The sequence below is a fragment of the Entelurus aequoreus genome, linkage group LG27 (genome assembly GCF_033978785.1).
Source record: "Entelurus aequoreus isolate RoL-2023_Sb linkage group LG27, RoL_Eaeq_v1.1, whole genome shotgun sequence".
Taxonomy (NCBI): Eukaryota; Metazoa; Chordata; class Actinopteri; order Syngnathiformes; family Syngnathidae; genus Entelurus; species Entelurus aequoreus.
In genome coordinates this window covers 6,099,288-6,124,179 of record NC_084757.1, presented here as the reverse complement: position 1 = coordinate 6,124,179, position 24,892 = coordinate 6,099,288, and the positions used below count along the sequence as shown (strand labels likewise).

Below are 24,892 nucleotides of genomic sequence, written 5' to 3'. Positions count from 1 at the left end.
TTCTTGATCACTATGACAGCAAAATTAGGTAATTTGTTGTTTATTAAAGTTAAAATACAAAACACAGGAACAATGACAATTGAATTAAAATAAATAAATAAATAAATAAATAAAGCTTAGGAAGGGAAATATGTTGATGGCACAGGTGCTGTGTTCCGTTTAGGTGGGGACTCTAAGAAGAAAGATCAAGTCAATGAAAGTGACAAAATGACACCTTCTCACCATCAAGAAGACTTTGCATGTGACGTGACGTCACCTCTGGGAGGCAGACTGGCTGGAAGGCCGTAGACTGGAATGCTGTCCGATCACCTGAAACATTTGGGGTCCAGACCTGCAGATTGTCTAAAGGTGTCCAGAGAGCACATGCTTTAATGTATTGATATTTATTGTAGACTTGAGGTGGGAGCAGGAAGACGCCACAACTCACGTGTGCTTAGGAACTGCATCTAGGTCAGAGGACGCCGCTTTGGAGGTTTGAGGATAGAATTGCGTCTGGAAAAAGATGGTGACCTGTCAGAGTTGTGTGTGTGTGTGTGTGTGTGTGTGTGTGTGTGTGTGTGTGTGTGTGGCTCAAGTGAAGAAGGAAGAACAACACGAAGAGGGCGACACCCTCACCTGTAGTCCAGCGGACGACAGCGCAGACGCACTCTCCAAAGGTTCTGGAAGGTGTGGCATCTCTGCAATCTGCTTCTCATGTAGCTGCCTGTTGAGCCAACTGATGACTGGCAAGACAAGACATGGACACAACGTAAGAACACTGAGACTAATAGAACTTCTTCAGGTGCACCTGCACAGTCTAAGGAAAGAGTTCACGTGAAGCATTTACTTCTTAAAAGTCAAGTGAGAGACCTTCATGGAGGTCATGTTGCTGTGGAAGAAAGACTGGATGGACAAATGTCCTCACCGTTCTTGTTGGTTTGCAGCAAGTCTTTACTCTCATTCAGCTGCTTTTCAAGCTTTTCAACCTGCCAACACACAGGCTGTGTCTCAATATATCAGTGCACTCAAATAAGTACACTGTGTTCAGTGCACTTAAAAAGTTCCTGAGAGCACAGATTTTGACATGGTCGGGTGGTCCCAAATCCATTATTATAATAATAATACATTTTATTTGGTATAGCGCTCTTCTCGGTACTCAAAGACGCTTTACAGGACAAAAAATTAAATTATAAAACAGTTCAAAGTAACAATTTAAAATACAGGAAATATAAAAGCAGTACATTGTAAAATACATAATAATACTAGAGTTACTATTGTGCACCACAGCAATTAGGGATGGGTACCAACTCCGGTACTTTTTTTTGGCATCGCCACTCCTACAGTACGTAGGTTGACTCACTTAGGCAATCACTCCAGCAGCACTGAGAGCAGACTCAGCCAAACCTCCTCTAGGTAATGTTGCAATTTTCAATGCCAACAAAGAAATAGACACAAAAAATATGCCAATGTAGAGACTCCACTTTTCCAAAAATGCCTTAGAATTATGTTAATATACCTTAGCTTTGCTATTAACATGCTACTGATTAGCATTAGTGATTTTACATGGCGATTTCAACACCTCCAACTTTGTTAATGAAAGATACAACTAAAATGCATGTTACAATCAAACAGGTGGTGCTTAATAAGTACAATACTTACAGTATTACCACTTTTTGGGCGCAACAAAAAACAAAGAAACAACAAACTATACACTGCTGCCCTATTGGACCTGCAACTGTCATTACAATTGTATATAATTGCAATTGATAGTATTTGATTTGATTTTTATTAAGGATCCCCGTTAGCTGGTTGCCACAACAACCCACTAGTCTTCCTGGGGTCCACAAACTCAATACAATTACAAGTAAAAGCATATAATTATAACTACACAAATACAGAAACAAATAAAAGCATCAACAAGCAAACAATTTACAGTCACAGAATATTAATTGCCATATAAATATAACTACACAATACAGAAACAAATAAAAGCATCAACAAGCAAACAATTTACAGTCACAGAATATTAATTACCATATAATTATAACTACACAATACAGAAACAAATAAAAGCATCAACATGCAAACAATTTACAGTCACAGAATATTAATTACCATATAAATATAACTACACAATACAGAAACAAATAAAAGCATCAACATGCAAACAATTTACAGTCACAGAATATTAATTACCATATAATTATAACTACATAATACAAAACCAAACAAAAATCATCAACAAGCAAACTAATTAACAGACTCAGATCAAATATTACTTTCCTTTTAAAAAGCTGTTTACTCTCAATGCCGGTGAGAATTGGAGGCAGGTTATTCCAGAGCGATACAGATCTATAAATAAAAGATTCCCGCAAAGCATTCTTCCTGGGATGAGGGAGTACAAAATGACCCTCACTAGTAGTATGCTGAAGGTACAACAAGATATAACAACTGTATAGCAGGTATCATGTTTAGCTCATTTTTAAATGTTGCAATAAAAAATGAGATTTTATTACAAAAACAATTAACATCTATTAACCCACACAAAAGTACCGAAAAATGGTACCATTGAGTACCGGCATCGATTCCCAGGTACCGGGAATTGGTACCGTATCGGTTGAAATGTGAACGGTAGCCATCTCTAATAGCAATATTTAGCCACTTTTTCTTCTTTCTTTTCAATAGTGCATTGCAACAGAGTATTATCACCAGCGTTGTTGCCATTAAATATATTCCTACTTTTGTCCCCCACTTCTTCATTTTACATTGATTGAAATTAATTGCTTATAGGGCTGCTTGACTTTGAGGGAAAAAAGTAATTTGAGACTTTTCTCTCAAAATTGCAATTCGATTTGCGAATCTTATACACGCAGATAAATGCATGAAACTGTGAAAATAACAAGTGAAGGAAGACATGTGGATCAAAAAAGTTGGTCTAAGTCTAATATGAATTTTGGGTCATAAAGCCCAGCCATAGTCTGTATCTTTTCCCCTTTCAATTGAGCAGCTGATTACCTTGTTGCTTTTTGTTAGGCAGTCCCTTCCCTCCCGCTACATAGCCAAAACGGTGACTATTGAGGGTGGGAAGTGTCCAGCAATCAACATTATGAGTGCAGGGTCCGGATACTGAACGTGCACTGTCTTTTTCCGTACTCCTCGGTGTGAATGCACTCTAAAGACTAAATCTAAGTACGGATGTGGTGGAATTGAGACACAGCAGCAGACAAGAGTGGCAGCCATATTGCATGAAGACTGGAATATGTTGCAAAGACACACCTGCTGGTCCTTGCTGGAGAGCTGCTGCTGAGTCTCATGGAGGTCTTTTTCAGTGTGCTCAAGTTTGGCCTGGGTCTCCTGGAGGATCTTCTGCTGTTTCTTCAGCTCAAAGTCCTTGGCCTGGAGTTTGACCACCAGAGTTCGCACCTCATGTCTATACTTTTGCTCTTCATCCATAAACTTATCGATGATGTAGTAGCCCTGAGGAGAGGAGCACAGTTCACCATGCTGCGACCACTATCAGTGTCTTACTGAGACTAAGGCTGTGTCTCAAATGAAATGTTTCTGTCAGTACACTTCAACATGTATACTATATACACTGTGTACTCGAGTATTGAGAGTGCAGTGCTGTGCCAAATCCATTGTTGTCGTTGCGCTCATACAAAAAAAAAAGATTGCAATATCTATATGGTTCCTCTTCTTCTTTTTATTGGTGAATTGCAACCACTGGAGTTTGTCCCTCCCCTTCTGCTACGTGGTCAAGACGGTGAGGATTGAAGGTAAGTGTCCATCTTTGCACTCACCTTCTGAGGTGTGTTAAAGGGGAACTGCCCTTTTTTTGTAATTTTGCCTATCGTTCACAATCATTCTGGGTATCACTCCATCTTATCTGTCTTGTCTTTTAACAAAGAAACAAGGAAGTCACAATCTTCGTTCAATGAATGTTCTGCAATTTGTCGTCCCCAAAGTAAGAACTGAACTGGGCAAGAAAGCATTTAGCTTTTCAGCAGCGAAGGCTTGGAATAACCTACAATCCAATCTTCAACTTCAAACCCTTGTTACATCAATCAATCAATCAATCAATGTTTATTTATATAGCCCTAAATCACAAGTGTCTCAAAGGGCTGTACAAGCCACAACGACATCCTCGGTGTCGAGTGGGTCTGACATAATATTGTGAAAGTCCAACACATCAGCGAAAGTCCAGTCCATGGTGGGGCCAGCGGGAACCATCCCGAGCGGAGACGGGTCAGCAGCGTAGAGATGTCCCCATCCGATGGACAGGCTAGCGGTCCACCCCGGAGCAGAGTAGAAAAGAAAAGAAAAGAAACGGCAGATCAACTGGTCTAAAAAGGGAGTCTATTTAAAGGCTAGAGTATACAAATGAGTTTTAAGATGAGACTTAAATGCTTCTACTGAGGTAGCATCTCTAACTTTTACCGGGAGGGCATTCCATAGTATTGGAGCCCGAATAGAAAACGCTCTATAGCCCGCAGACTTTTTTTGGGCTCTGGGAATCACTAATAAGCCGGAGTTCTTTGAACGCAGATTTCTTGCCGGGACATATGGTACAATACAATCGTCAAGATAGGCTGGAGCTAAACCGTGTAGTATTTTATACGTAAGTAGTAAAACCTTAAAGTCGCATCTTAGGTGCACAGGAAGCCAGTGCAAGTGAGCCAGTATAGGCGTAATATGATCAAACTTTCTTGTTTTTGTCAAAAGTCTAGCAGCCACATTTTGTACCATCTGTAATCTTTTAATGCTAGACATAGGGAGGCCCGAAAATAAAATGTTACAGTAATCGAGACGAGATGTAACGAACGCATGAATAATGATCTCAGCATCGCTTGTGGACAAAATGGAACGAATTTTAGCGATATTACGGAGATGAAAGAAGGCCGTTTTAGTAACACTCTTAATGTGTGACTCAAACGAGAGAGTTGGGTGGAAGATAATACCCAGATTCTTTACCGAGTCGCCTTGTTTAATTGTTTGGTTGTCAAATGTTAAGGTGGTATTATTAAATAGATGTCGGTGTTGAACAGGACCGATAATCAGCATTTCCGTTTTCTTAGCGTTGGGTTGCAAAAAGTTAGCGGACATCCATTGTTTAATTTCATTAAGACACGCCTCCAGCTGACTACAATCCGGCGTGTTGGTCAGCTTTAGGGGCATGTAGAGTTGAGTGTCATCAGCATAACAGTGAAAGCTAACACCGTATTTGCGTATAATGTCACCTAGCGGCAGCATGTAAATACTAAAGAGTGCAGGGCCAAGAACCGAACCCTGGGGAACTCCGCACGTTACCTTGACATAGTCCGAGGTCACATTGTTATGGGAGACACACTGCATCCTGTCAGTAAGATAAGAGTTAAACCAAGACAAGGCTAAGTCTGACATCCCAATACGCGTTTTGATACGCTCTAATAAAATATTATGATCGACGGTATCGAAAGCGGCGCTAAGATCAAGAAGCAGCAACATAGATGACGCATCAGAATCCATCGTCAGCAATAGATCATTAGTCATTTTTGCGAGGGCTGTCTCCGTAGAGTGATTTGCCCTGAAACCGGATTGAAAAGGTTCACAGAGATTGTTAGACGCTAAGTGTTCATTTAGCTGCTGTGCGACAATTTTTTCGAGAATTTTCGAGATAAACGGTAGGTGGGACACCGGCCGGTAGTTCACCATGAGGTCAGGATCGAGGTTAGGTCTTTTGAGTAGAGGATGAATAACCGCTTTTTTGAATGCTAGAGGAACAGTACCAGAGGAGCTTCTGTGACAGGATTGCAGTCTACCTTGTCTGTATGCACATGTGTTATGTCAGCAAGTTTTAATCTTGTAAATTTGATGTTTTATGTGTTGTTTACTGTTTTTAATGTAGCCTTGCTGCTGCCCTCTTGGCCAGGTCTCCCTTGGAAAAGAGATCTTTGATCTCAATGGGATTTTACCTGGTTAAATAAAGGCTAAATAAAAATAATACAATGAAAGACATGATGACGGATGGATTAAAAAAAGAAAATAATTCTAAACATCAAATAAATGCGATCATAAGTCCGCTTACATATGCCTGTCGGATTATATTCTCAGCCATCTACTTTCCAGGTGAGATGCATGATCTACAATAAAGTTACAGGGAGCAGAGAAGGAGGAAACAGCAGACTACACGATGATGTAAACATAGGCACATCTGGAAGTGATCATGGCGCCGCTATAAATAGTTTGTCCACGTTAGCGCATTTAATAATAATATCACTAATACTTGGTTACATGTAATATTCAAGTCACGAAATGTATATGGAGAATTGTTGGCGCTTTTTGAATGGTTATTTATCGGATTTTATGGGCGGAATAGTGGAGCTCCAATTGGCTCCGCTGTAAGCAACTTTTATTTACATTTACTCAATATTTAGTATGCATTAACAAAATGACTGAAAAAAAAGTGCAGTAGCCCTTTAAGTGCAACATCTGACAGTGCACTGCATTTTGCCATACTTCCCAGAGTGAACATACTTATGCACGCCAAAGGATAAGCATGGAAGTGTGCCAATTAAAACAGCCTAATTACATTGTTGTATTTCTACAGCATGTTCACTTAATACACACATTCTTCTTCACATGGAAAAATAATTCATCAACTCAAACCTTATTCATGTTGTATATCAAAGATGTCACCTCCTCCTCAAGTTTCTGGATTTCATGTTCTTTACTTTCTGCTTTTTCTTCTACACACTCCTGCACAACAGAAACGTTTATTAAAAATTGTTATATTTACTAATCATCATTTCTTTTTATTCCTTTCATGAAAATGCATATATACAAACCACGTACAGTTGACACTTTCATTGTCTTTTGTTTCTTATACATTTCCATGATCAGAAAGGAGCAGATGGAAGAATAATATTCTTATATTTATCTGCACCCTTTTTAACACAAATTATTTTAGATGACTTTATAACTGTTCCCTCCACCAACACCCCAACTCCAACATACTTTTAATTTTTCTTTAAGCATTTTCACAATGACACGTCCAATCAAAATCAAAAATCAGTTTGATGTAATTCCAGTTGTCTCTTTGTGTAACTTTTTAAATTCAAAGATATTCTTGCAACTTTTTAAGTCTTTCTTTAGAGAATTCTATGCTTTCACAGCAGCAACAGACAAGCACATTTGTTGGCACTCTTGGATGTTTAAAGTCATACAGCCTTCTGTGGTTCTCATCTTCAGACATGAACACAAATAACTTTTGTAAGTCCTTCGGAAGAACTTTATTTCTAGCTTTGAACATCACTAATAGAGTATGCAATTCTACAATGTCTTTTAGTTGTAATAATCCTGACCTAATGAAGAGTGGATTTGTGTGGTCTCTATATCCTACTTTAAAATTAATAGGAATTACTCTTTTCTGTGAAAGAAATAAAGGCATTATGTTGCTGTGATATGTATTTCCCCATATTTCTGCACAATAACTGAAATAAGTTGTAAGTCATTGTGTTATACGGGAAACTGTATTTAACCTTGTTCAAAATAAGCTTATTTTTCACATGCAATATATGAGCTTACCATGTCAACTTTTCATCTAAGATGACCCCAAGAAATCTGGGGCCGTACTTATCAAGCTTCTTAGAGTGCCATTTTACACTTAAGTCCTGAGAATTTGCAAAATTTAGTCCTACTCTCAAACTTAAGAATAAAAGCTTTTTATCAACGTTCTTAAGTATAAGAATCACTCCTACTCTCCGCGATATTTAAGACTCCTACTCTCCGCGATATTTAAGAGACCTTGGTTAGGAGTTGCCAGCAGGGGATGGCACTGAGGCGAGAGAGACGTGCGCGAACGTTCAGGGAACGGAACAATGTTGGGGTTTTTTTGATGACGAGCAGCTGATCAAACGGTATCGTTTAGACAGAGCGGATATTATTTTTGTCACAGATTTAATACTTTTCGATTCCTTGTTGATTTCTGCATGTGTCTGCAGTGGGCTAGTATACAGGGCCGGCCCGTGGCATAGGCCGTATAGGCAAATGCTAAGGGCGCCGTCCATCAGGGGGCGCCACGCCAGTGCCACAAATGTTGGAGAAAAAAAATAAAATAAAATAAAAGTTGGTACTATGCAAAGTAAAGCCTATTTAATAGAAATATTATTTGTTACAACATTACGCCCCCCTTTATATATTAGGTATAGTTGTAAGCCTAGTTGTTAAAGTGCACATCATTAATGTTAATTAAGCAATATCACATGAGAGGGAATGCTGTTTTTTTTATTTGAGCACTGCTGTGATTCGGTTAAAGATAATCATAACATAACATTCTCATATAATATGTTAATTTGCTTTCTTTAAGTAAAAAAAAAGGTAAAAGATAAAGCTATTCGGTTTCTTGTGAGTATATACACTTCACTGCCGATGTGGGGGGGCGCCACCTAAAATCTTGCCTAGGGCGCCAGATTGGTTAGGGCCAGGCCTGCTAGTATATATAGAGCCACCCACACCAGTTTCAAATTAGTTGCCTAATTAATGAATTGGAAAGAAAATGTTATGACAGTAGCGTATGTGTGTGGCCGTGAGGTGAGTGACGTCAGTGAGTGTGTGGGCGATAGAAGAGAGGGAGCGGTAGCGTGAGTGCCGGCGGGGACTAGTTTGTTTTGTATTATTTTGTAGTTTATTGTCAAAATATACACTCCCATTGTCCACTTAAATATTTCCAAGATATTTCTTTATTCTTAGACAACGGATTCCCTTCCGTGATTGGTCATGTCTATGGACACATAAATGACGTCACCTAAAATTCCGTTTACGGCACATAGTAATGTCGTAATTCAGCTCTGAGTGTGACACTTAAGATTCAGTCCTACACTTCGCTGAAAGTGTGAGTAAGACGCTTGATAACTAACTTTTAAGTGCAGCTTTCAGCGAAGAATTTATTTACTCTTAAGTCAACTCTTAGCAGACTTCTTAGGAGTCATTCTAAGAAGCTTGATAAGTACGGCCCCTGATTTCAGACACCTTCTCAATTTTCACATTGTTTATGGATAAATGGATAATGGTGCGATTACTTGCCTTCTGCTGCTTGGTGGGCTCGAGCGCCTCGCTGGTATGGACCACCTGCTGATCCTTGGTCTTAATGTCTTGCTCCAGATCGCCCACCCTCATCTGGAGCTGGTTGGCCAGACACTCCTTCTCGTGGAGGGTTGTGTGGAGAAAGTGGTTCTCCTTCTTTAGAGACGCCACGTGCTGCTTGAAGTGCCGACAATGCTGCTGCCACAATCCACAGTCCTGTTCCATGCAGTTAGATTTCAGTGCATTTGAAAGAACTACCAACATACTCAAAAGTCTGCGCTCTACTGAAACATGTGAAAGTTCCAGTGATCACAAAGAACAGAAGAGCATGCGCCATTATTGTAGTCCGTACCTGCTTGGCACCCTCCAGCTTGCATTTGAGCTCGTTGTTGGCCGACTCGTCTTTGTACCTCCCTTGCGTCAGGTCCTGGCAGGATTTCTCCAGTTCTGCCAGGCGTGTTTGAAACTGCTGGCGATCGCTCTCCAGCTTGTGGCTCAGCTCCAGCTTCTGCTTCTCTAGTCGGCTCTGTATGTGCAGGAGAACTTTGTTGTTGTTTGACAGTTGTCTATTTTTCAAGATGACAAAGTTTATGTAATAAAAAAATGTTCCCGTCCCGATTGATGATTGGTGTTCACGGCTGTCACTCACCCGGTCTCGTCAGCACATACACGCAGGGAGCGCGTGCACAGTAGATGTTATGATAGAATATACGTTCAATGACAGCGAACACTAGCTATTCAAATTGCTACTATTGGCTAACAACACCTAAAGCTAATGTGTGTGCATGTGCTAGGTATTGACGGAACCAGATTTTTTACATATATCCATATTTAAGTGTTACTTCTTTACTTCCATAGTCATACTACAAAACAGCTAGTGTTTTTCCAATTCAGTCTGCAAAGTAAAAGTTTGACTGTGTGTAGGCCTTGAAGCTTTGGAATGCAAAGGGTAGACAAAACAACGAGGTAGGAGAGAACGGGGAGGGGGAAGCAGAGGCAGACCGGGTAGAGCCACGCATCTGGATGGGTTATGCAAGGCTGGTCTCATTATTGTCAAATATTTGAGAATAAACCACAAAATACCAACTACTGCCTGGTGATCAATTTAAACTTCAGCTTATGTGCCATAAAAAGAACTTGGGAGTGACGAGCAATTTGAAATTCCCTGGGAGGAAGAGTTGGTCAACGCAACAGTATGGATGTCATTACGTGCACAAAGCCGTAAGAAGGCAGGATATAAAATACATGACAAAAAGCCCCTTGAAGACAACCCCGACTTAATTAGTGTTTTGCTTTGAGATAAGAGCTGTCTCTTGGCTAATTGTGATGCAAGCAAACATTTGAGATACAAGCATACCCACCATGAGTTGCTTTAACAAATGTCACAGTGAACCCATAAGAGCCAAACAAAATAGTTTATAGCTAGAGGTTGACATGACTCATTGTTTAGTTTGGCTGAAGTTTATTTCCAACATGTATACAGTTTCAATATTACACACTCAATTTAAGTGGACCCCGACTTAAACAAGTTGAAAAACTTATTGGGGTGTTACCATTTAGTGGTCAATTGTACGGAATATGTACTTCACTGTGCAACCTACAAATAAAAGTCTCAATCAATCAATACACCACATACTTTCATTTTTTTTCTTTACAACATGTCCAAAAAGGAGTAGGAAGAAGCAAAGCTTATTTAATCCTACCCCTTTTCTACTTCATAGCAATTACTAACATATATGTTCTCCTCTCGTTCTTTATAGCCATACGTTAAAAGTTCGGAAATTCCTTCATAAAATTCCTTTCATATTTCATCCGTGACAGTCTGTTGAAGTCTTACTTACATTTCTTTACAACTTTGATTACTTCCTCTTTTGTCACATTATTTAGGAACATTTCTATTTATTGTGTCATTGAGGTACCTAACTGACCCGGTTTTTCAAACCCTTAGCTCTAAATAGGTTCCTATATTTACAGAGTAGTCATTAAAGTGTTCCACCGCTTCGTTCATATTGTCATTTTTTATGTTTTCGTCTATAAAGTTTTGAGGGTAACCTTTCTTAGTGCCATTTTTAATAATACTATTCAGGATGCCCCATGTTGCTCTAATATGAGGTTTGTTCCTGTCTAATAAATGACTCTTATATTCTTTTCTACATGTTCCTAGTTAGCTTGTTTTAATACTCTTTGTGTGAATGACAAGCACTTTGGCACGCTCCACAGCAGTTTGCATCCGATCGGAACCATTCGAGTATCGAAACGTTCGGCTCGACCGGTAATCGTGAACTGCCCAACAAATGTATGAAAAAAATATTGTCGATTACCCAGAATTCCCGGTTTTCCGGGCCATTTTTCGAACTTGCACAATTTCCACATTTCTTAGCCGATTTCAAGCGTTCCACAATCCACACACTCCGCTGACCTTTGGACAATCAAACTACCACTACCAAGTTAAAAAAAATTCCAGGATTTCCCGGGTTTTCCAAAGCCCTATTTTTACCTCTTCCTGGAAAGCTTTCACAGTCCACATTTTTCAACCGTTTTTGACCATTCATCCTTCAAAACTTTCTTCTTAATTGGGACAACAAAACTACAGTTTTTCTTTTCGTACAAATTCTCGATTTTCCTGAAATACCCATTCAAATTTATCCAATCCAATCCAATCTACTTTATTTAGATAGCACATTTAAACAACAAAAATGTTTCCAAATTGCTGCACAACAAAATTAAAAATAATATTAAAAACAATAATCAAATATTGTCCTTAGCTCCACCGATGACTGAATAAAAACAACAAATAAATAAATATAGAACCAATATAAAAAAAATATGATTAAAAACTATTAAAAACTGTTACTACGTCAACATTTATCAACCGTTTTGAAAAATTCCAACAACAACCCATTCATCGTATCATCTAGGACAGTGATTTTCAACCAGTGTGCCGTGAGATATTGTCTGGTGTGCCGTGGAAAATTATGCAACTTCACCTAATTGGTCCAAAAAATATTTTTTGCCAATCAATAATCCTAATAATGTGCCGTTGTCTAGTGCCTGTGCTGTGTAGAGCTTGGCAGGGTAATCTTGTAATACTCCATACCAGTAGGTGGCAGCAGGTAGTTCATTGCTTTGTAGAAGTGGGAACGCGTCGAGGATGGTTTGTCGTGATCCCAATATGAACAGCGGGAGACAGTGTGAAGGTAAAAAGTCACGCTTAAAACAAAAAATAATCAATCAATCAATCAATGTTTATTTATATAGCCCTAAATCACAAGTGTCTCAAAGGGCTGTACAAGCCACAACGACATCCTCGGTACAGAGCCCACATACGGGCAAGGAAAAACTCACCCCAGTGGGACGTCGGTGAATGACTATGAGAAACCTTGGAGAGGACCGCATATGTGGGTAACCCCCCCCCTCTAGGGGAGACCGAAAGCAACGGATGTCGAGTGGGTCTGACATAACATTGTGAAAGTCCAGTCCACAGTGGATCCAACACATCAGCGGGAGTCCAGTCCACAGCGGGGCCAACAGGAAACCATCCCGAGCGGAGACGGGTCAGCAGCGCAGAGATGTCCCCAACCGATGCACAGGCTAGTGGTCCACCCGGGGTCCCGGCTCTGGACAGCCAGCACTTCATCCATGGCCACCGGACCTATGCAACTCCCCCTCGCAAGGGACAGGGGAGAAGAGGAGAGAAGAAAAGAAACGGCAGATCAACTGGTCTAAAAAAGGGGGGTCTATTTAAAGGCTAGATTATACAAATGAGTTTTAAGATGGGACTTAAATGCTTCTACTGAGGTAGCATCTCTAACTGTTACCGGGAGGGCATTCCAGAGTACTGGAGCCCGAATAGAAAACGCTCTATAGCCCGCAGACTTTTTTTTGGCTCTGGGAATCACTAATAAGCCGGAGTTCTTTGAATGCAGATTTCTTGTCGGGACATATGGTACAATACAATCGGCGAGATAGGCTGGAGCTAAACCGTGTAATATTTTATACGTAAGTAGTAAAACCTTAAAGTCGCATCTTAAGTGCACAGGAAGCCAGTGCAAGTGAGCCAGTATAGGCGTAATATGATCAAACTTTCTTGTTTTTGTCAAAAGCCTTGCAGCCGCATTTTGTACCAACTGTAATCTTTTAATGCTAGACATAGGGAGGCCCGAAAATAATACATTACAGTAATCGAGACGAGACGTAACGAACGCATGAATAATGATCTCAGCGTCGCTAGTGGACAAGATGGAACGAATTTTAGCGATATTACGGAGATGAAAGAAGGCCGTTTTAGTAACACTCTTAATGTGTGACTCAAACGAGAGAGTTGGGTCGAAGATAATACCCAGATTCTTTACCGAGTCTCCTTGTTTAATTGTTTGGTTGTCAAATGTTAAGGTGGTATTATTAAATAGATGTTGGTGTCTAGCAGGACCGATAATCAGCATTTCCGTTTTCTTAGCGTTGAGTTGCAAAAAGTTAGCGGACATCCATTGTTTAATTTCATTAAGACACGCCTCCAGCTGACTACAGTCCGGCGTGTTGGTCAGCTTTAGGGGCATGTAGAGTTGAGTGTCATCAGCATAACAGTGAAAGCTAACACCGTACTTGCGTATGATGTCACCCAGCGGCAGCATGTAAATACTAAAGAGTGCAGGGCCAAGAACCGAACCCTGGGGAACTCCGCACGTTACCTTGACATAGTCCGAGGTCACATTGTTATGGGAGACGCACTGCATCCTGTCAGTAAGATAAGAGTTAAACCAAGACAAGGCTAAGTCTGACATACCAATACGTGTTTTGATACGCTCTAATAAAATATTATGATCGACGGTATCGAAAGCGGCGCTAAGATCAAGAAGCAGCAACATAGATGACGCATCAGAATCCATCGTTAGCAATAGATCATTAGTCATTTTTGCGAGGGCTGTCTCCGTAGAGTGATTTGCCCTGAAACCGGATTGAAAAGGTTCACAGAGATTGTTAGTCACTAAGTGTTCATTTAGCTGCTGTGCAACAGTTTTTTCGAGAATTTTGGAAATAAACGGAAGGTGGGAGACCGGTCGGTAGTTTACCATGAGGTCAGGATCGAGGTTAGGTCTTTTGAGCAGAGGATGAATAACCGCTTTTTTGAATGCTAGGGGAACAGTGCCGGAGGAAAGTGATAAGTTTATAATATTTAACACTGATGGACCTAATAATACAAACAGTTCCTTGATAAGTTTCCCAGGAAGTGGGTCAAGTAAACATGTTGTTTGTTTTATCCCACTTACACGCTGTAATAATTCCTCTAATGTTATTTCATCAAAAATAGAGAGACTATTTTGGAGGGCAGTGTCCGTCGTATATACAGTCGTATTTGTGTTAATAGAGCCCAGTTGTCTTTAATCTCCTTTCTAATGAGTTCTATTTTCTTATTAAAGAAATTCATAAAATCATCTGCCGAGTGGGTGGAGCTACTGGGAGGAGTCCCTTGTTGGGTTAGCGATGCTACTGTACTAAACAGAAATTTAGGATCGTTTTTGTTGAGGCGGATGAGATTTGAGTAGTATTTAGCTTTAGCTAAGGTAAGCATGCGTTTATAAGTTATTAAACTATCACTCCATGCTTGATGGAAAACCTCAAGTTTAGTCGCGCGCCATTTGCGTTCCAGTTTTCTACATGATAATTTATGAGCTCTAATTTCTTCTGTAAACCATGGGGTGCGCCTTTTAGGGGCCCTTTTTTGCTTTAGCGGTGCTATACTATCAATAATTTCGCGCAAGGCATCGTCAAAGTTGTTAGTGAGTTTATCAATAGAGCCGACATAATTTGGGAATGGTGCTATTACCGAAGGCAGTAGGTCAGCAAGAGTCATCGTTGTGGCAGCATTAATGTTGCGGCCGCTATAGCAGTTATTATTATTATTAGCTTGTTGACAAAGAGTCAAAACTTCAAATTTTATAAGGTAATGATCGGACATTACTTTAGTATATGGAAGTATCATAACTTTGGAGGTGGTGACACCCCTGACAAGCACTAGATCTATTGTATTACCGTTGCGATGCGTGGGTTCATGTATTATTTGTGTAAGACCACAGCTATCAATTATGGTTTGGAGCCCCACGCACTGAGGGTCCGATGGGGTATTCATATGGATATTAAAGTCCCCCATTATGATTATATTGTCGGCGTGCGTCACTAGATCAGCAACGAACTCTGAGAATTCACTGATAAAGTCCGAATAGGGCCCAGGGGGGCGGTAGATAACAGCCAGGTCGAGAGGTAGCGGTGTGACAGACCTCATAGTAAGCACCTCAAACGATTTATATTTATTATTTAGGTTAGGGCAGGGGTCGGCAACCTTTACCACTCAAAGAGCCATTTTGGCAAGTTTCACAAATTAAAGAAAGTGATCGGAGCCACAAAAAAAAATGTACAATTTAAAATGAAAAACACTGCATACAGAGCTTAAATGCTTTGTGCTATATTAACCAGGGGTCTCCGACACGCGCACCGGCACGCTTTTTAATGTGGACATTTGATGTTAGCGCAGCCCGCGATGTTAGCGCAGCCCGCGAGTTTTGAACGAATGACGCTTGATGGCGTCATACCTGCCAATCCTCTCACTTTTAACGGGAGACACCCAAATATCAGAGCGTGATGACTCTGCATTTTGCGCACTCTACAGGCTGGCCTAACAGCGCACCTGTTGACCACACGTAGAATGCAGTTCCAGATTGTCCACGTAAGTGACAGCAAGGCGTACTACCTCAGCAACCACACATCTTACACTGACGGTACCAATACCCAGAATCCCATGCAGCACTAACTCTTCCGCTCAACCAACGCAAGGAGAGGGGGGGGGGGGTTTGATGTGTGGGGGGGGTTGTAAGGTAGCGGGGTGTATAATCCAGACCGGAAGAGTTAGGGCTGCATGGGATTCTGGGTAATGGTTGTGTTGTGTTTATGTTATGTTACAGTGCAGATGTTCTCCAGAAATGTGTTTTTCATTCTTTTTTGGTGTGGGTTCACAGTGTGGCGCATATTTGTAACGTAACAATGTTAAAGTTGTTTGATACGGCTACCGTCAGTGTAAGATGTGTGGCTGATGAGTAAGTATGCTTTGCTGTCTCCTGCGTGTACAAGTAATAACAACATGCAACATGTGGCAGAACTGGCACGCTGTATGCTATAGAGGACAATCACTGCAGTGCAATTAGGGCACGCCCTTTTGTTTGGAAATTTGAGTGGAAATAGGATTATTTTTTTCCCTGGGAGCAATCTATGAGAGACACTGAGATCCATAAATCTCCTGGGAAAATCAGGGGGGGTCGGCATGTATGTAGCTGAGCCGCATCAGAGTGGTCAAAGAGCCGCATGCGGCTCCGGAGCCGCGGGTTGCCGACCCCTGGGTTAGGGGTAAGGTTGAAATTTTCATTGTATATTAGTGCGACACCCCCTCCCCTTTTAAGAGGGCGGGCAACATGCACATTCGTATAGTTAGGAGGAGATGCCTCATTGAGCGCAAAAAATTTGTCCGGTTTGAGCCAGGTTTCGCTAAGACCAATGACGTTAAGATTGTTGTCTCTAATGACCTCATTAACCAATAACGCCTTGGGAGACAATGATCTTATGTTTAAAAAGCCCATATTATAGGTATTGGGCTGTTTTGACGAGTTTTTGTTAAGATTATCCGTAGTGGCAATATTAACAATGTTGCGTTTATTATGCGTAGTGCACTTTAAATAGTTTCGACCATATCTAGGAATTGATATGACGGGAATTTTCCGATTGTTTGCTTGGTGCTGCAATAGACTGGACATATCATAATTTGCCACCTCAGTAGAATGCATGTCCACCTCTGACACAGACACAACAGAAAAAACATTATGTGAATTGTGTATTATTCTAAGAGAATTGCTATGCGTACATGGATTATCCAGCCTGGCGCTGGCTAGTTCTAGCTTAACTGACTCCTCACCCGGACTAACAGACATTGTAATTGCCTGTGACCGGGCTTGCTCTAGTGTAGTCAGTCAAGTGAGACTTAAATAGTAGTCTATGTTTCTAGACAGGATGATGGCGCCTTCCTGGTTAGGGTGAAGGCCGTCTCTCATCAGCAAGCCTGGTTTGCCCCAGAAAGAGGGCCAGTTATCAATAAACGTTAGTCCCTGCGTCCTACAGTAGCTAGCCAACCACTTGTTAAGCGAGACTAATCTGCTATATCTCTCATCATTGCCTCTCGCAGGCAGGGGGCCAGAGACAATTACTCGATGCCTGGACATCTTTCTGGCGAGATCACAAGTCCTGGCTATGTTTCTCTTTGTAATCTCTGACTGTCTCATTCTAGTGTCATTGGAGCCAACGTGTACAACTATATTCGCATAATTAGTGGTGCGATTAGCCTGTCGTACGTGTTTACTAGGCCTGTTGCGAGTTAGCTCCCTAAGATTAGCTTCAATGTCAGGTGCTCTGGCCCCGGGGATACACTTTATTGTGGCTGGTTTGCTAAGCTTTATGTTTCGGGTGATGGAGTCCCCTATAACTAAGGTGTGGTGCCCGGTAGACTGGGGTGTAGGACTAGCTAAAGAGCTAAATCTATTATGCGTCTCAACCGGTACACCGTAGCTTGTAGGCCGCTTAGGACTGCTACAAGCTGGGCTAGTTAGCTCGCTACAGCTAACGCTAGCAGATGTGTCCGCAACATCTAAAGTTACGACATTACTCTGCTCTAACTGGCGGACACGGCCCTCTAGCAGAGCCAACCTCTCCGTGAGTATGGTGCAAGACGCGCAGGAAGCCATTACTCACAGTGTTTTCTGTCACCGAGTGAAGTTCCTGCTGTCCTCAGGGAAGTGGTCGCGGTCTGTAGGAGTAGCTTCTTACTGACCGGCGCTGCCTTTCTCCGCGCTAGCTTAGCAGCTAGCTAGCTGAGGAAAGGGTGGTGGGACAGAGATCGGGTGATTTGCAAGTTAAATAGTACCACTAAAAATGTTTGAGAAGTGATAAAGAAAGCTGTAGAACAATTAAAAGCACACAGATAGAGCGCTACTTAGCTTTTTCGCAACAGCGAACAGACGGCGAGCAGTCACGCACGGTGAACCGGAACCGGAAGTCAAAATAACAAAAGGCAAGTACCGCTAGGAAAAGGCACTGAAGCATAGGGATGGCTATGTAAAACAAAAGTAAAACTGAACTGGCTACAAAGTCAACAAACACAGAATGCTGGACGACAGCAAAAACTTACAGCGTATGGAGCAAAGACGCCGTCCACAAAGCACATCCCGTACATGACGTGACAATCAACAATGTCCCCACAAAGAAGGATAGCGTACGCACAACTTCAATAGTCTTGATTGTGAAAACAAAGCAGGTGCGGGCAATAGCACTCAAAGGAAGGCGTGAAGCTGCTACAGGAGAACACCAACAAAACAGGAAAGGTCACCAAAATAACAGCGCAAGACAGGAACTAAAGCACGACACACAGGAAACAACAACAAAGTCAAAATAAGGCACGACAACCTGGTGGAGTTTCATTTTTTTTAACCTTTTCTGCTGGTGGTGTGCCTCCGTATTTTTTTTTACGAAAAAAATGTGCGCAGGCTCAAAAAAGGTAGAAAAACAGGACAATTGTTGTATTACTTATTATTTCAAAAATACCCGTTTATCTCGAAATTCCCAAATTTCTAAGAAATTCCCAGTCAAATGAATGGACATAGTCATTGTTTTACAATGCCCAAAATTATGCGCCACTTTTTTTTACCCGATTCCGACCTTTTCACCACACCGCTCTTCACATATGTCAAACGCAAAACATGCTGTGCCTTTCCAATTAAATACTCTATTTTAATTGACTTCAATGGCTGACGCTGGTTTGAGATACAAGTGTTTTGAGTTGAGAGCTCCGCCTCAGAACCAATTAAACTTGTAAGTTGAGGTACTACTGTATACGCATCAGTTTTGGAGCACGCCAACCTTGAGAGATGTCAGAGATGCGGCCAGATACTCATTGACTTCTCTGTCTGAGCCTGGCTTGAGCCTCAGGGTCAGGCGGTCCGTGTCTTGGTAGGAACATCTCTCCATTACACACAAGTTGGCGGGGCCTTGGAGTGCGACAGAGTCACTAGAAAGAAGCAGCTGGAACCTGCAGCCCAAAAACATGTCCGAATTTATTGTGCATGCTGTGTATTTTCACGATAAGACATTAACCGCATGCATCCTAAAGTTCACATTAGGATGCGGAGGATACCTGACATGTATTTATTTACATTCCTACCTGGGATGGCTGGACTTCTGCTCGGACCGACATTCATTAAAATACTCAATGAGCATGTCGGGGAACGATGTGAATTCCAACCGAATTCTCTGCTGCGCTTTTAAACTGTGCAATTAGACGGAAGAAAAAAAGTATAAAAAGGCAACACATTTATTAGTGGGAAGAAGGACTTCTGACTAGGGATGATACTCGAAACCGGTTTTCCCGGTTGTTCGATAAGAAAATAACCGGGTCCTCGGACTCGAATCCCTTTTTGAGAACCGGTACCCGTTATCGAGACCACTATAGTAAAGAAAAGAGTTGGTTCTTTATTCGAATCCCTCGGAACAAATCCCGTCCCGACCAGAAATGCTCCGTGGGACATCACAATAAATGACGTCACGTAGCTCAGTCATTAGGCGCAGATAGCGAAAGCAGGAAAACAATGGACGGGAAAAAGCGCTCCAAGGTGTAATAAAGTTCAAAACAAAAAGGTATAATCCAATGAATAACTTTACTGAGAGATTTGAGCAGGGTACAAACTCATGAAGAACACTTTTACGACCCACCGGAAACATAGCAACCAGGCTAGCAACGCACCTCCTTTACGGCAGCTGGCGCAACGTTCTTAAAGCAACCACAGCACATACAATGTATGTCTTAATGTATTTATTTTGAAACTGCTCTGTGACATGTGCTGTTGACCTCTTGGCCAGGTCACCCTTGTGAAAGAGATCTTGATCTCAATGGGTTTTCTTATCTGGTTAAATAAAGGTTCTAATGTATATACAACATATATCTCCCTTTTTTAACTTTTGTTTTTCACACTGTATATGTGTTGTCTGTCTAATTATAAATAATGCAGACGAGGCGTGTTGGCTGAGTTCTTGACGTTTACTTTCACGGGTGACGACATGCAACAACACTTTTCGGGGCTACCGCGCATGCTCGTCACTCCCGTTGCATGCTGGGTAGTGTAGTTGTTATATTCCTAGCTCATAACATCTTAAATAATGTTAACTCAATAAAGTGTATTTCTTTTTTTAGCTTTAAATTTTCATTTTTTAGCATTGTAACCACATTTGCAAACAACTTTTCTCTTCAAAGAAATGTAGTTATTTCTTTAAAGTGCAAAAATGTCAAAGCATCATAAACAGTTATGTCAAATAGCAGCAGAATTGCACTTTTTGGAGAGCTGTATTATTTCCAGTTTTGTGCCCAAGGGACTGATTTTATTTAACACTATATTATTATTTATACACCTATAGTGATCACAGAGACAGCTTGTTTTTGTGTTACTGTATATATTTGTTTCTCTGAAAAATCCCACTTAATATACTTTGGATAACAACAGTCAATGTTTATTTATTTTATTTTATTTTTTTAGGGGGGTAACAGTCAATATTTATTTATTTATTAGATTAAATTGTTTTCTTATATAATAAAAGTGAGCTTTTGTTAAACCAAATATTTTGTGTTTTTTTCCATATACAACAACCTATCTGGACTCGATAAGAGAATCGATAAGGAATCGGTTCGATAAGAGGATTCGATAATAGACTCGAACTCGATAATTTCTTATCAAACATCATCCCTACTTCTGACACAAACCTTTGAAAATCTTCCTCTGAAATGTGGAGGCTGTAGAGAAAACATGCATCCACGTCATCCGTCAACCTCACAAGAAGATCCTGATGGACGCAAAGAGCAGAGAGAAAAGTTGACCGTCAGGTAAGCTACAGTACAATATGCTATGTTTCTTTTGGGACATACTTCAAACGTTACATTAAGGAACATCACAGAATTACATTTACACAATTCAACATGTCCGAAAAGGAGTGTGAAGAAGCAGATCTTATTTAATCTTATTGTAATAGGAGTGTGCCGATACATTGATTCTTCGATGCGATACGTGATGATTAATATCGATAGGTTTGTTTACTTTATTTAGGTTAGTTTACTGTATAAGTAAACTTGTTTTGCAGCCAGCAAGATCAGGACATCCATTTAAACATAGAGAGAAAGTAACATCTAAAGACCTACCACATAACAAGCATCATAAACATTTCCAAGATCACAAAATAGTACCATTTGTGTCCAAATGTTTGAAAAGCATATCTAAAAGAGTTACAGTGCAGTGTTTCCCACACATTCATTTATTTGTGGCGGCCCGCCACGAAAGAATTACGTCCGCCACAAATAAAAATTAAAAAATTATGAAAAAAAAATATATATATATTTTATTTTATTTTTTTGTCCTGTCCAGCTTCTCAGGCAAATCATATAGTTGATGTAGATGCCCGTATCGGCTGTTCAGATTTACTTTACAAAAGAGACGTGTAGGATACTTCTCTTGTTGCCTGATTTGTATTTGACCACTACTGTTTTCTGTTTATTTGTTACTGACTGTGGCAGGACACCTCTGCCTCTGTTTCACTTTATGTTGCTGGTAAATAATATGGTTGTATTAGTAGGCTAAAGTTAAATTATTTAGTATGCACTAATTAAAGGGGCAGAGCTTTAAGAGACATTTTAGCTTTTATATTTGATAAGATATATTTTTTGTAAGAGCCACAATTAATAAATATATTTCAGTGAATAACTTATTGTTCAAATCTGTATATAAATATGTACATAAAGTGTTGTAATTATATTGTAAAATGGATGGATAGAAACTGTTATTAATTAGTAAGTATACATTTTTTGAGCCTTTTTAGAGAAAATCATATCATTGTAGTATATTATTCAAAATACTCGATGATGTCATGGTGACCACGCCCATAGCCACGCCCCCACCGCCACAGGTATCTTGGCAGTTTATGGGAAACACTGCAGTGGCATCCTCCAGCCCTCTGTGGGCTCAATATGCAAACTGCAGAGGATCTAATTCTCTTTGAGTTTGTTTTAAAATCTCAGTCCTGACCATCTTCTCTAATATCTTCATAACAATGGAAGTCAAAGCTAAACTCATTTAACATTTTTTGGTGTGTTGGTTTTGGGGACAGGAACTACCACAGCATATCTCCAAAGCTCAGGGACATGTTGTGTCTGTAGGGACTTATTACAAAGATAACAACATACAGGACTTAGCTCGTGGTTGTCATTTGCTGCACTGCATTGCCACCATGGCAGAAAAACAGCAAGAATAAAACAATCCACAAAGCGGTAAAATATGCAATATCCATTTTTGATTGGTTGAACTAAGAGTACTTAAACACTTATGATAAAAAGCAAAAACACACGTCAATAAAAGCTTTAAAAAAGACAAAAGACACTCACTACCCTGCCTTGCAATTGCAGTTCATTTAATGGAATGGTGAAAACACAGCCAACCTTGTTCTTAGAAACCCTGAATGGGACAAAAGATGCACCGATAATGGTGACAATCATTTAATAATTGAATGTTAGCACCCTGAATCGGACCGTGAGGTGCCCAACCGTGGCTTTCAACAGGATGCATAACCGCACCGCCACTGCGGCCAACTCTTTCGGTTTCCATTCAAGTCTATGATACTAATCATTTCCGTCTTAGTTATCGTCAACGACTTATTTTACCCTGACAAAAATAAGAAGATAACTAATCAAAACAAATACACAATGACTAAAACATGACAAAGTTAACTGACATTTCAATTTAGTCAATCAATAAAAACAAGACTCAAATCTTATGCTTCACTAATAATGTCTAGTCTTAGTATTTGATTTGTTTTAATGGCTAAGTTTTTATTAAGTGTGTAACAAAATCTGTTATTTATTTCTGCCGGGCGTTGTGGCGTCCTACTGTTCAGTGGTCCTCGACTCCTTCCCTCCCATTATAGAAGATCACTGTGGTTTAAGAGAGCACAGACCGTAGGTTCAATGTACACAATGTCATTGTTTAATGGGGAAAGACATTCATGTCTCTTGTTTTCATGTTAGCATTTAAGCTAGCATCAGTCAGTAAGAGTTCATCAAACTTCAGTTATCAATCACAGTTGCTTAATCATTTTATTTTAAAACGGTAATACTAAGTCTGACTTTTACCACGTTCATCATTATAAGCGGTTATTGTTAAATCCCTAGTCACAAGTCAATAAGAAAAACGAGCTGTGGGCCGAAAAGGACCCCGGGCCAAAGTTTGAACACTGCTACCGTGGCCCCTCACCCACTTTTAACCACTGTTAATGGCTCTTTTTTTTATACAAAGATAAAAAAGCAATATAAAAAAACTCATTTATAGTTCTAAACACATTGATTTTACTTTGAATCTTTTGTAGTCATATCTTCCAAATGTGTCATGGTCAAATTCAAGGAATACATCTTTGCATCATCTTCCCCCTGTAGACCACCGACTCCGCAAATAGATTGCAGTCCTATGGGGTTAAAATGGCTATTTGGCCTGTGGTCCATTGTTGCCGCCTCATTCCACCATGCTTTGTGTGTCCTGTACTTTCTTTGTAGTAGTGATACGGTGAACATCTTGGAAGGCTGTTGTTCAACACCTTCACCACACAAACTGGTTTTTCTACAAGATTCCATACTCACTCCTTTGTGAACTGGACTTTGCCGCTTCTGAAGCTCAACGGAGATGCGGAGCTGTGCTTTCCTGCAAGAAGAATACACAACGTGAAGAATAAGACGGTAGAAACAGTGTAATAACAAAAGTGAACACACTCCATACATTTATAGAGCGCTTTTCTCTAGTGACTCAAATCGCTTTTACATAGTGAAAGCCAATATCTAAGTTACATTTAAAGCAGTGTGGGTGGCACTGGGAGCAGGTGGGTAAAGTGTCTTGCCCAAGGACACAACGGCAGTGATTAGGATGGTGGAAGCGGGGATCGAACCTGGAACCCTCAAGTTGCTGGCACGGCCACTCTACCAACCGAGCTATACCGCCCCAAAAAATAAAGTGGCGAGCAACCGGAATCTCGGTTAGACTTTGTTTGATCTCACAATGAGAACATAATGTAGATTTCAAAGCCCACAAAAATACGTTAAAAACAAACATTAAAGAACATAAAAGATCAAAGAGCTGATGCAACCAGCTGCTAATTCAACTAGTGTTTGAAAGACTGTGATTTAGACATTTTACAATGAGTGTAAAGTAGTACATGATTAAAAGAGTGAACTAGAAGCCAAAGCATACGACAAGACGAACAACATAGTTGTTGATGTTCAGATACAAAGTGTGGATACAACACTCCAGCGAACTTGTCAACACACTTCATTAAGAGCGAGCATGGGACGAAACTAATAAATATGTCACTTCTGTGTTTAATGTCAGCAATCCTACCTTTCTTCGCAGTCTCTGCACATGACGCAGACTTCAACAACTTCAGCGAAAATATTCTCCATCTTTCCCGCCATTACATTCATTTTTACTCTACTTCTTCTTCTTCTACTACTACTTCTACTTCTTCTTCTTCTTCTACTTTTTCCTGTTCAACGTCGGTTGGCATCCAGCTTAATGGCGCATTACCGCCACCTGCTGCACACTATTGACCTTTTAAATCCCCATTGCGAAAAAACAAAAACTAAATACAATTTAAATATCTAAAACAACTTCTGCATTTTAAAAGAACTCATATGTTGTAATTAATAATAATAATAATATATTTTATTTGTAAAAGCACTTTACAT

At 40.3% G+C, this 24,892-nt stretch overlaps 1 protein-coding gene across 5 annotated transcripts; it reads right to left on the bottom strand.

The window, feature by feature from the left end:
* LOC133644336 (spindle assembly abnormal protein 6 homolog) lies at nucleotides 1-24,696 on the bottom strand. Of its 5 annotated transcripts, none has more exons than XM_062038734.1 (14): nucleotides 24,546-24,696; nucleotides 23,795-23,855; nucleotides 20,882-20,961; nucleotides 19,292-19,396; nucleotides 18,991-19,159; nucleotides 9,392-9,565; nucleotides 9,040-9,255; nucleotides 6,625-6,714; nucleotides 3,256-3,456; nucleotides 905-965; nucleotides 616-722; nucleotides 428-492; nucleotides 257-342; nucleotides 8-172 (listed from the first exon to the last, which is right to left on the bottom strand). In XM_062038734.1, exons 1-13 carry the CDS (start codon nucleotides 24,626-24,628, stop codon nucleotides 306-308), a joined length of 1,449 nt encoding a protein of 482 aa, XP_061894718.1. In that variant the 5' UTR covers nucleotides 24,629-24,696; the 3' UTR covers nucleotides 8-172; nucleotides 257-305. The 5 variants fall into 5 exon arrangements, with proteins under 5 accessions (XP_061894722.1, XP_061894721.1, XP_061894718.1 ...); XM_062038735.1 differs by lacking the exon at nucleotides 24,546-24,696 and adding an exon at nucleotides 23,999-24,147 and having other exon boundaries at nucleotides 10-172; XM_062038736.1 differs by lacking the exon at nucleotides 24,546-24,696 and adding an exon at nucleotides 23,931-24,145 and having other exon boundaries at nucleotides 10-172.
* Between the last annotated feature and the right edge of the window lie 196 nt (nucleotides 24,697-24,892).